At 47.0% G+C, this 12511-nt stretch overlaps 2 protein-coding genes across 8 annotated transcripts in view; one reads left to right on the top strand and one right to left on the bottom strand.

The window, feature by feature from the left end:
* SYNM (synemin) overlaps positions 1 to 8401 on the top strand; it is a 30753-nt gene extending 22352 nt beyond the window's left edge. Inside the window, exons 4-5 of one of the 2 annotated variants that reach the window (XM_001108469.5) lie at positions 2128 to 4574; positions 5511 to 8401. In XM_001108469.5, the coding sequence (XP_001108469.4) occupies positions 2128 to 4574; positions 5511 to 5819 (2756 nt within the window). In that variant the 3' untranslated portion in view covers positions 5820 to 8401. Of the gene's footprint in view, positions 1 to 2127 lie in introns of both variants that reach the window. The other variant, XM_015143168.3, reaches the window with a different exon arrangement.
* Positions 8402 to 9109: 708 nt separating this feature from the next.
* The window catches only part of TTC23 (tetratricopeptide repeat domain 23), a 107323-nt gene continuing 103921 nt past the window's right edge, over positions 9110 to 12511 (bottom strand). For 5 of the 6 annotated variants that reach the window (XM_077938132.1, XM_015143125.3, XM_015143120.3 and 2 more), the window contains 2 exons: positions 12096 to 12178; positions 9110 to 10920 (listed from right to left, as the gene is read on the bottom strand). In XM_077938132.1, coding sequence (XP_077794258.1) covers positions 10803 to 10920; positions 12096 to 12178 — 201 coding nt within the window. In that variant the 3' untranslated portion in view covers positions 9110 to 10802. 6 annotated transcript variants of the gene reach the window in all.

The following is a 12511-nucleotide window of genomic DNA, read 5'->3' on the forward strand; positions in this document are numbered from 1 at the left end:
CATTGTTTCCACCACCCTAGGTTGGTGTGGGCAGCTCAGGAAAATGTATCTTGGTGCCTTGAAGACTATCTTATTCAGGCCAAGAGCCTCAGGACAGGGCCCTTCCTTCCTATGGCTGCAGAACTGACATAAGATAATTAATGTTCATTAGAAAGATCCTAAGAAACTGAGGGATAACTTGTTTTTTTAACCTTTTAAAGCCCTATAGAATCTTAAAGAGCTCTGGCTAAGCAAGTGTCGATTAAATTACGTATAGAATGTTGAGTTCACACCTTAGGCAGCATGGTTTTAGTCTTCCTTGTTTCTTTTAGGCACCTCATGGATTTGACACGTCACTGGGTTGAGAATAATATTTGGATTCTAATAATCTATAACTGGAAGGGATCTGGTCTTAGATAACATGCAGCAAATTTTCTTTCTAATTTTGAGAGGAAGTTTGAAAAAAGCAAAGGCGTTCATGGAAGGGTAGGCATTGGTCAGCCTGCCTGGCATCAGTTAACATATGACATCTCTAAAACAAGAATTAACTCCCCAGATTTCAAGATTTACTTAGTTACCTACAGTTTTAACCTGTTGATACCTAAGTTTGGACATCCATCATGTAACCTAAAGAGAGGGGAGAAGGAAGGGACAGGCCCAGGAGCTCCGAGGAAGACCAACAGTCTAAGTAAGCCAGGGCCTTGCTCAAATTTTCCCAGTTGTGATTTGGAGCCGAGGGAGAGCACATGGAGGGGCTAATGGCTGTTGCTGTTAACTTGCTTCATTCATTCATTCATTCATTCATTCATTTTTCAGACTTCTTGAAGGAAATAGAGACTTAATATTTGTAAACTAAATTTATTCTGGAAATTACATATTATGCCAAAAGCTTTCGAATAAAAATTACTAGTTGGGAATTTTTTTATTAGACTTTGAGCTTCTAGATAGTTGTGTTCTGTTGAATAAATGTACAGATAAGTTCCTCAGGTAGTGAATTTATCAGTACTTATTAGTGTACTTGTGTTTCTTTTGTAATGTTGCATAAAATAATGTTGGCCACTTGCCCACTAGCTGATAGACCTAAACCCAGTCTGTAATATTCCATATTTCTTGTTGAATCTTCATCATAAATGAGATGGTTCCTGCACTGTTTCGTGGGGGTTCATCTTCTGGGACTTCTCAGTTGGATCAGTAGGATCCGTTGACCTGAAAAGAGGAGTCTTGTAGAAAATGTCCTGGCCTGGTCTCTTCCCTGTATCTTGGGATTTGTCCAAAGGAGGCCTCTGGCCTTGGCTGCCATAAGGGGGAGAGAAGGCCTTGTCCCCGCTGAGCCAGCTGGGGTGTGGGTAGACACCAGGGGCACTCTCGGGGTGGATGGTGCTCCTGGCTATGTTCTAACCACCAGCTGCCATTCCTAAAGAGCAGTTTACCCTGCTGGGGTTTGGACACCCCAAAGGGTAGCACTGTCTGCAAACAGCCTGGAGCAAAGCTGGAAGCCCTGAGGACTGCCTCCCAAGTTCAGGATCATGACACTAAGACAGACTGGGGGGTTTCTGCACTGGCTCCTTATCAGATAAGAAGGTTGTTAAGTGTAAAAATAAAAGATCAGAAATCTTAAAAAAGTTAAGTTATTTAATACTTGGCCCAATATGGAAATCAGTGAAAAATAAGAGTATATTAAATAGTGGAGGATAGTGCTATTTGGTGTTTAATCATGATATACTTTTAATTATAGAGCCCTTCTCTGCTAAAGTAAGTAAATTAAACTTACCTCAAAAAGCAGAAATTAATGATTTCAAAATATGAGACTGTGAAATTTCAGCCTAAAAAAACTGCACCTCTGACCTCCTTGGGATATGCATTGTGCTTTAGGATTAATGTTAAGATGAGTGAGTATTTTAACATCAGTAACTGGAGAAATGCGTTAGGCTGAAGTATTTGTAGTGCTGCCTTTTATTGTAACAGGATTTTGTAAACTGCCAAAAAATAATTTGGGCACCGAATGTAACTTATTTTTATAATGAGCTTTCTGTGGTAACAGTATATATTTATTATTATGGGATGGGATTTGACTTGCAACAATACTTTTAGATGGAAAAGGGTAATGATGCCTGCCATTTTAATGAACTGTTTGTTCAATTTCTACAGAATTCAGAAACAAATCCTATCACTATACCGACTCACTGTTACAGAGGGAAAATGAAAGAAATCTGTTTTCAAGGCAGAAAGCACCTTTGGCGAGTTTAAATCACAGCTCAGCACTGTATTCTAACCTGTCAGCACACCGTGGATATCAGACGGGCACATCTGTTGGAGGTGATGCCAGAGGAGGCTTCTTGGGCTCGGGATATTCTTCCTCGGCCACTACCCAGCAGGAAAACTCATACGGAAAAACCGTCAACAGTTCAACTAATGTCAGAACTTTCTCTCCAACCTATGGCCTTTTAAGAAATACTGAGGCTCAAGTGAAAACATTCCCTGACAGACCAAAAGCTGGAGATACAAGGGAGGTCCCCGTTGACAGAGCTGAAGATTCCACAGTTGCCCGCGAGTCGTACCGGGACCGCCGAGACAATGTGGCGGCAGGTGCTTTGGAAATCACACGGTCAAATGAGAGGACCGTCATTCTGGGAAAGAAAACAGAAGTGAAAGCCACAAGGGAGCAAGAAAGAAACAGACCGGAAACCATCCGAACAAAGCCAGAAGAGAAAATGTTCGATTCTAAAGAGAAGGCTTCCGAGGAGAGAAACCTAAGATGGGAAGAACTGACAAAGTTAGATAAAGAAGCGAGACAGAGAGAAAGCCAGCAGATGAGGGAGAAGGCCAAGGAGAAGGACTCACCGAAGGAGAAGAGCGTGCGAGAGAGAGAGATCCCGATTAGTCTCGAAGTATCCCAGGACAGAAGAGCAGAGGTGTCGCCGAAAGGTTTGCAGATGCCTGTGAAGGATGCTGGTGGCGGGACGGGTAGAGAGGCAGAAGCAAGAGCGCTGCGGTTCACGTTGGGCACCAGAGATGCCACCGGTTCTCTGCAAGGCGATTCCATGACAGAAACCGTAGCAGAAAACATCGTTACCAGTATCCTGAAGCAGTTCACTCAGTCTCCAGAGACAGAAGCATCTGCTGATTCTTTTCCAGACACAAAAGTCACTTACGTGGACAGGAAAGAGCTTCCTGGGGAAAGGAAAACAAAGACTGAAATAGTTGTGGAGTCGAAACTGACTGAGGATGTTGATATTTCTGATGAAGCTGGCCTGGACTACCTTTTAAGCAAGGATATTAAGGAAGTGGGGCTGAAAGGCAGGTCAGCCGAGCAGATGATAGGAGACGTCATCAACCTTGGCCTGAAAGGGAGGGAGGGGAGAGCCAAGGTCGTCAACGTGGAGATCGTCGAGGAGCCTGTGAGCTACGTCAGTGAGGGGAAACCAGAGGAGTTTTCTGTCCCATTCAAAGTGGAGGAGGTCGAAGATGTGTCCCCAGGCTCCTGGGGGTTGGTTAAGGAAGAGGAAGGTTATGGAGAAAGTGATGTCACATTCTCAGTTAATCAGCATCAAAGGACCAAGCAGCCCCAGGAGAACACGACTCACGTTGAAGAAGTGACAGAGGCAGGTGATTCAGAGAGCGAGCAGAGTTATTTTGTGTCAACTCCAGATGAATACCCGGGGGGGCACGACAGAGATGACGGCTCGGTGTATGGGCAGATCCACATCGAGGAGGAATCCACCATCAGGTACTCTTGGCAGGATGAAATCGTGCAGGGGACTGGAAGGAGGACACAGAAGGATGGTGCAGTGGGCGAGAAGGTTGTGAAGCCTTCAGAGATCCCAGCGTCCTCTCTGGAGGGGGACCTGGGTTCCACTCACTGGAAAGAACAAGCTAGAAGTGGTGAATTTCATGCCGAACCCACAGTCATTGAAAAAGAAATTAAAATACCCCATGAATTCCATACCTCCATGAAGGGTATCTCCTCCAAGGAGCCCCGGCAGCAGCTGGTGGAGGTGATCGGGCAGCTGGAGGAAACCCTTCCCGAGCGCATGAGGGAAGAGCTGTCTGCCCTCACCAGAGAGGGGCAGGGCGGGCCGGGGAGCATTTCCGTGGACGTCAAGAAGGTCCAGGGTGCTGGTGGCGGTTCCGTGACCCTGGTTGCTGAAGTCAACGTCTCACAAACTGTGGATGCCGATCGGTTAGACCTGGAGGAGCTGAGCAGAGATGAGGCCAGTGAAATGGAGAAAGCTGTGGAGTCGGTGGTTCGGGAGAGCCTGAGCAAGCAACGCAGCCCAGCGCCTGGCAGCCCAGATGAGGAAGATGGAGCGGAGGCCCCCGCTGCTGGCGCTCGCTTCAGGCGTTGGGCCACCCGGGAGCTGTACATCCCTGCAGGCGAGAGTGAGGATGCTGGTGGGGCCCCTCACAGCTCGGGGCAGCACGCTCGCCAGGGCCCAGTGTCGGCCACTGTGGAGGTCAGCAGCCCCACAGGCTTTGCCCAGTCACAGGTGCTGGAGGACGTGAACCAGGCTGCAAGGCACATAAAACTCGGCCCCTCTGAAGTCTGGAGGACTGAGCGAATGTCCTATGAAGGACCCGCTGCAGAAGTGGTGGAGGTAAGTGGGGGAGGCGACCTAAGTCAGGCAGCGAGCCCGACCGGAGCCAGCCGGTCTGTGAGGCATGTCACGCTGGGTCCCGGTCCAAGTCCACCGTCCAGAGAAGTCATCTTCCTAGGCCCTGCCCCTGCCTGTCCGGAGGCGGGGGGCTCACCAGAACCTGGCCCGGCAGAGTCTTCTGCAGATACGGACGGACTGGGGAGGCACAGCGCATTTGGCTCCAGACAATTTCATGCTGAAAAGGAGATTATTTTTCAGGGCCCCATTTCTGCTGCAGGGAAGGTTGGTGATTATTTCACAAAAGAAGAGTCAGTGGGTACCCAGACTTCTATCAGGCAACTCCAGTTAGGCCCTAAAGAAGGGTTCAGTGGGCAAATCCAGTTCACTGCTCCACTTTCAGACGAGGTGGAATTGGGTGTCAGAGGAGATTCTGTACACATGGAAGGGTTGCCAGGGAGCAGCACATCCATCAGGCACATCAGCATGGGGCCTCAGAGGCATCAGACCACCCAGCAGATAGTTTACCATGGGCTGGTTCCCCAATCGGGGGAGTCTGGTGACTCAGAGAGCATTGTGCACGGAGAAGGCTCAGCAGATGTGCACCAGGCCACTCATAGTCACACCTTAGGTAGACAAACCATTATGACTGAAAAGAGCACCTTCCAAAGTGTCGTTTCTGAATCTCCTCAGGAGGACAGTGCAGGGGACACGTCAGGGGCAGAAATGACATCGGGCGTTAGCAGATCCTTTAGGCACATTCGACTAGGTCCTACAGAAACGGAAACCTCTGAACACGTTGTTGTCCATGGACCCGTGTCCAGAACATTTGTGCTTGCTGGTTCAGCGGACTCCCCTGAGCTAGGCAAGTTAGCAGACAGCAGCAGAACGCTAAGACACATTACACCAGGGCCCAAAGAAACTTCGTTTACCTTTCAGATGGATGTGAGTAACGTAGAGGCGATCCGCAGCCGGACACAGGAAGCGGGAGATCGCGGTGTGTCTGACCGTGGTGCCTGGACAGACGCGGACAGTAGGAATGACCGGGCAGTTGGCATGAGCTTTAAGGCCTCTGCTGGGGAAGGAGACCAGGCCCATGGAGAACAGGGCAAGGAGCAGGCCATGTTTGATAAGAAGGTGCAGCTCCAGAGAATGGTAGACCAAAGGTCGGTGATTTCAGATGAAAAGAAAGTTGCCCTCCTCTATCTAGACAATGAGGAGGAGGAGAATGATGGGCATTGGTTTTAATAAGCAGAAACATTTTGTCTTAATGGCATCCTGTTGGCGACATGCCAACATCCAAAGGCCTTCACTTTAAGAGGCGGGGGGAGTCTATGAAAATCTCCCCTTTTTTACTTTCTTAAAGAGTACTCCAGGCAGTGTCAATTTCCTTCATAGTTACTCCGTAAAGGTTTCCAGTTAATCCGTGCCTTAAAAGGCACTGCAATTTTATTATTGAGTTGGGACTTTTACAAAACACGTTTTTTCCTGGAGTCTTCTCTCCACTTCTGGAGATGATTTCTGTGTTTTGCACCTGGTCACAGACATGGCTTGCATCTGTTTGAAACTACAATTAATTATAGATGTCAAAACATTAACCAGATTAAAGTAATATGTTTAAGAGTCAACTTTGCTTGCATGTGCTAATATGAAATAACAAACTAACATTTTAGGGGAAAAATAAATACAATTTAGACTCTTTCTAAAAAGTCTTTTCAAAAAGAAATAGGAAATAGGCAGACTGTTCATGTTAAAAAAATTTCTTGCTAAATGATTTCATCTTTAGGAAAAATTTACTGGCCATATAGAGTTAAATTCATGTTAAGACTTGAATGAATTGCTTTCTATGTATAGAACTTTAAAAAATATAGTATTTATGGAGAGGACAGCTGTAGTCTGTTGTGATATTTCACATTCTATTTGCACAGGTTCCCCGGCACTGGTAGGGTAGATGATTATTGGGAATCACTTACAGTACCATTTCAATGTTTTTGGCACTAGGTCATTAAGTAGCATACAGTGTGAATACCTTTTTTTTGGTATAGCCTAAGTTCTGGAGTGGCCAGTTCCTATCAGACTGTGCAGACTTGAGCTTCTCTATACCTTAGCCCTTAGCACTCAAACATTTAATTTCACTGGTGGGAGGTAGACCTTGAAGACAATGAAGAGAATGCCGATGCTCAGACTACAGCTGGACTGGCAAGCTGGCTGTGTACAGGAAAATTGGAAACACACAGTAGACCATGCCTCCTAAAGACGCCTTTCCCAACCCTTCATTCATGGGATGCAGGTCTTTCTGAGCTCAAGGCTGAAAGATGAATACAGTAACAACCATGAACCCACCTCATGGAAGCCTTTTTTGCACTTTCAACAGAAGTCATTGCAGTTGGGGTGTTTCGTCCAGGGCAACAATCTATTAAATAGAAGGGTGTTTTGGGGGAAGGAACTGGATCTCTCTCCTGCAGCCCAGCACTGAGATACCCAGGATGGGCCTGGAGGATGAGAAAGGCCCCCATGCTCATGGGCCGCAGAGTGTGGACCTGTAGATAGCCACCACCAAGTTTAAGATACTGGGATGAGCATGCTTCATTGGATTCGTTTTATTTTACACTTGGGTATTGTTTTAAAGTTTCCATCTGTAAAGTGTGGCATCATATAAAAAGAGTTTTGCTAGCAGCACAGCATTTGTTTAGTCCAGGCTAGCTTCTTTCACATAATGCTGTCTCAACTGTACTTCCTGTAACACAGTATCATAGCACTGACTGTAGTGCACTGAGGAATAACAGTCTGAGGTAGCACCACCCTCAGGCAGGCTACAGTGAAGGCACTGGAGGGTCTTCCCTCTCAGATTCACCTGGAGGCCCTCAGACCCCCCAGGGTGCACATCTCCCCAGGTCCTAGTAGTGGCTACCCCAGGTAGTTTCCGGAGAGTGCATTTTCTTCATTGATAAGTGGAGGAGAAATGCAGCACAGCTTTCAAGATGATATTTTAAAAACACCAAGAATCAGAGTATGGAAAGAAAGTTCATTTGAATTGCAAGTTTAAACCTTTGTTGTCCATCTGCCAAATGAACTAGTGATTGTCAGACTGGTATGGCGGTGACTGCTTTGTAAGGTTTTGTCGTTTATTAAAGTGTGTCCTTTTTAATACAGTCAAAGATGTGCTGATTTTGTTTTAACTGTAACAAGTAATGGTTTTTGGATAGATAATTGATCGGTGAGAATTTGGTCAAGGTGACAGCCTCCTGTCTGATGATAAGACAGACTGGTGGTGAGGAGTCTAAGTGGGCTCAGTTTGATGTCAGTGTCTGGGCTCATGACTTGTAAATGGAAGCTGATGTGAACACGTAATTAATGTTATAACCCACTTCTATTTACTTTGTGAAATATCGTGAATCTTAATTGTCATCTGCAAGTTTGGAACACATAACTTCAAGAAGTATTCTGCCAGAAGTATTTATAAGTATGGAATCATGAGCTATTGTTGGTTGCTAAATCTGTGAATCACCCAGGAGTGTGCCCTTGACATTGTGACAGGTCACCCCAAAGCTCCATGTCCTTTAAAACCAGTCACTCTGGACACAAGAGAAATCAACTTCGTGGTTGGATGGGGCCGGAACACAACCAGTCTTTTTGTATTTATTGTTATTTAGACAAAACAGTACTCGCTGAGTGTTTTTCAGTTTCCCACTGGTTGTTTTGATATTGTTTGTTTAAGATGTATATTTAGAATGGCATCATCTAAGAAGCTGATTTTGCTAAACTCCTGTTCCCTACAATGGGAAATGTCACAAGAATGTGCAAAAATAAAAATCTGAGGAAAAAACCCACATTGTTCTTAAAGAGAATGAATATTTTCAGTAGATTTTGATGTTTCCTTTAAACTCTAAATAAAGAATCTACGTGTTTACATGCATGTTTTTAGTGTAGCAGAGAATTACTGGGCAGAATATATATGAAAAGTTCCAGTTTTCTAATTCCTCCCCCGAATCAGAACTCAATATTGGGAGCACAGAGCTAGAAAGCACGGCAGATAGAGCATAAGCCAACTGGCTTGTATTCAGATACACACTGGACAATTTGTGGTAAAAATGTCATCATCACAGCCTGAATGATTAGTGGCAGTAGGGTACCACCAGCCATCCCATTTGGGATGGAGAGGTTTCTTGGGATGTGGGACTTTGAGTGCTAAAACCAGGACTGTCCTGGGCATACCAGGGCATACCAGGACTAAGAAATGGCCACGGCCATTTCTTAGGGGCTTGAAAAAATCGAGGTAGTTTGAGACAAAGGAATAGCTAGATATCTTTACCTGTTTGTAACCTTGTAGCCCTTTACCAAAAATAGAAAAACACAAGTAGCTGTAGTCTTCCTCTTTTGTTGAAGTCAACAGAATTGCCAGATGGGAGACATTGAAGGGAACATTCCTAAATTCATTGTTTCCTGGGGTGGGGTGGGATGGGGGCGCTAAATTTTAAAAATGTGTTTTAGTTTTTGTGATTCCAAGATACCCTTCAAGAAATACAGAAAGGAAGAAGTAACATCATAATTAACATTTATTTAAAAAACTCAGCAGGGACTCTCAGTTCAGGCTGCTGTAACAGAAAGCCATAGCCTGAAAGGCTTAAACAACAAACATTTATTTCTTACAGTTCTGGAAGCTGGGAAGTCTCAAGGTGCCAACAGATTCACTTCCTGGTGAGGGCTCTCTTCCTGGCCTGCAGATGGCTGCCTTCTCAGTGTGTCCTCACATGGTGGAAAGAGAGATCATCTCTCTGGTGTCTCTTCTTATAAAGCACTAATCCCATTTATCAGGGCTCCACCCTCATAACCTAATCACCTCTCCAAGGCCCCATCCTCTAGTACCATCCCTTTGGGGATTAGGGCTTCAATGTGGATTGGGAGCATATGAACATTCACCCCTTAGCAGACTTCACCCATGTCAACTAGATAGGAGACACGGTGAGTAATGACCACATCTTACACCTTTTTAGCACACTGCTGATGTCCGACAGGCCTGGGTGTGGGACCAGTGTGTACCAGCAAGCATGGTCTGCAGGGTCAGCTGTCACGCTCCTGAGGAAGACAGTGGACCCTGCTTCTCTCCACCCTGTCATGGCTCTATTAAGTTTCTTTTCCCCATCAATACTGGAGGTGGTGCCCTGCACAAATGGCCCCAGGGTGGTTCGGATGTCCCACTGGGGGCTGGAGGGGAGGGCCCTGTGCTGCAGTCTGCTGTCATCTTAGCACTGGCCTGCAGCCTCATGGCCATAGGGGAGGGAGGGGAAGGGACGGCACTGCCTACACCTGCACCCCTACCCCTGTGTGTTCAGTCCACCTCGATCTGGCACTGGATCTTCTTGTTGACATCGTGGAGAAAGGCGCTCAAAGCTTCCTGTTCGACTTTGCCATCCTCACACGACTATGGCCTCCTTCCAGGAGGCTGAAGACTACTGTGTACACGATAGTGTGCCAACTCAGGAAGCAGCTCCAGGTGGCGTCCAGGTTTGTCCTGCCTGCAGTGGAGGCCACAGGAGGGATGCGAAGCAGCAGGGAGTCTGCGGTCCTCCCCATGGCAGCCTCCTGCTAGCCTTTCTTTTCACTCCCTTATACCTTCCCCCCTGGACCCAGGCCAAGTCAGGTGTGTTGGCCTCCTGCCCCTCCTACTGGGCTCTTTCCCAAACCCCTTTTCAGGCTTCAAGGAACTCTGAGGCAGGCTGCACTTTGAAGACACATGCTGACACCAGCGCGTTCAGGTTTCCCTTTATTAGCGTTTTCTTCTCATGTTATTCTCAATCCCTATTAGCCTCCTATAAGAAAGGGCTTCCTTCTTGAATTTCACTGTTCCAGATCTGATTCCAGACCTATGCAAGGAGCTGTGTGTACAAGCAGATGTCGGGCTGACTCCTGCACAGGGTGCACCAAACTTTTGAAGAGAAGTTTTTCAGCCACAGTAGTGCTGATGGGTAAAAATTCTTTGTTGGCAAGAAAAACCACTTAGGTGATAGAAAGAAAACTGCTTTATAGCATATATCACCCTGAAGGGCATCCACTGTCAAAATGTGGCCAATGGGAGGCTTACGGTCTCACTGTTGCACGTTGGGGCCAGCAGTTGGCCTTGGAAGTCTGTATCCTGACTGTTGAATTCCATTTTCTAGGTGGAGACAGATTTATACAGCACCCTAAATGACAGTGCCCAGGAATGTCCTAGGCTTTTTCAGGGTGGGGGTGTCAGTCTGCTGTTGTGCCGGGCCGGGCCTTCGCCAGCATGGTGTCCTGAGGGATGCTGGTGCAGAGGACCACTTTGGCTTTCGATGCCTGCCTTGGCTTCGCAGCAACCTTGGGGGCCCTGCAGACAAGCAGAAGTTGGGGTGATTGTGGTGCCCCTCAGCCCCCATACCGTTCCCATCCAGCCTTTGCTGCCCAGCCGGTGCCCAGACCTATTTATGAGAAGCCTCGGGAGGGGCTGTAAATGAGAGGAGAATTGTAGCACAGAGCATAAAATGAGATGTTTTCCTTCCATCTTTTATTTTTTATTAATTTTTGTTTTCAAACAGAGTATCACTCTGTCACCCAGGCTGGAGTGCAGTGGCCCAATCTCGGCTCCCTGCAACTTCCGCCTCCCAGGTTCAAGCAATTCTTGTGCCTTTCAACTTCCTGAGTAGCTGGGATTACAGGCACATGCCACCGCACCCAGCTAATTTTTGTATTTTTAGTAGAGACAGGGTTTCGCCGTGTTGGCCAGTCTGGTCTCAAACTCCTGGTCTCAAGTGATCCACCGCCTCGGCCTCCCAAGGTGCTGGGATTATAGGCATGAGTCACCTCGCCCGGCCCCGCCCATCTTTTAAAATCACCTGTGACCATCCCCACTGAGCTGAGGCACTCAACCCTTAGCTGTCTTGGTGAGCAGGACATGGGTGAGGAGGATGGTCAGGGTTGCGCTGGAGGCCTCCCTGGCTCGCCTTCCCTACTGGCCAGGTTTTCTCTGCTCCAGGCTGTGGCCCTGTTTCCCTGAGCACAGACTCGGGCAGCCCTGGGGCTGCTCCCTGTGAACCAGGATTTGTGAGGTGGGCCCTCCACAGCAGAGCGCTGGGCCTCTGCTCAGGGGCTGAGAAAGGACGTGGTGGGCCAGCCTTTAAGGTCAAGTCAGTGAACTCTCCAGCTGCAGTCCTGACAGGCATCTGAGGGCAGAGGGAAGCCAGAAGCAGGGCTGCAGGAGGCCACAGGAATTCCTGGGGCCCTCCCCCTGCAGTGGGTGCCTTAGCCTGCAGGGGCTGGTCTGCAGGAAGACAACATCCAGCATATATTTCTGACTTAAAGGATGAATTAAAAAAAAATATCTGGGCAAGGAATTTATTTTACAACTTGGGTTTCAAAGGAACTTGTCCTTTATGGAAGTTATGGGAAGTCAGTAAAACATTCCAGAGAAGGTTCCACAGAATCTTCTAGAACCAGCTTCCTCTTGAGCTTCTGAATGGAAAGGGAATGAGATACTCAGAGAAAGTGTGAGGGAAGCCAACTCACGTGGAGAAGATGCCCATGGCCTGCTGGGTGGCTAGAGTCCTTTTGTCCTGTGGTCCGTATAAGAGGGTCTGGATCTGGAGACACTAGAACACCAAGCAGCTATCATAAGGCTACGGAAATGTCGCTGAGAGCAGGAAAATATGGTCTCCCTTGAATGAGAGAAAGATCACTTCATTCTTAGACCCTGCTGTTATGGAATTACCACGTTCTTGGGGTTTCTCCTAGTGACTGACCTTTGATTTGGATGTTCTGAGGGATCTAGGCAAAAATGAACAGTTTTAGCACTATTTCACAAAACTCTCTGTGACTTATCTGTATGTAAACAATATATTTAAAAGTAGTATTTTTAAAAATAAAGGCAAGAACCTTGGTACTGACCAGAGCATGGGCTCTAGTTTCTATTTTTAAATGTGGCC

The sequence above is a fragment of the Macaca mulatta genome, chromosome 7 (assembly GCF_049350105.2).
Source record: "Macaca mulatta isolate MMU2019108-1 chromosome 7, T2T-MMU8v2.0, whole genome shotgun sequence".
In the NCBI taxonomy this organism is placed as follows: domain Eukaryota; kingdom Metazoa; phylum Chordata; class Mammalia; order Primates; family Cercopithecidae; genus Macaca; species Macaca mulatta.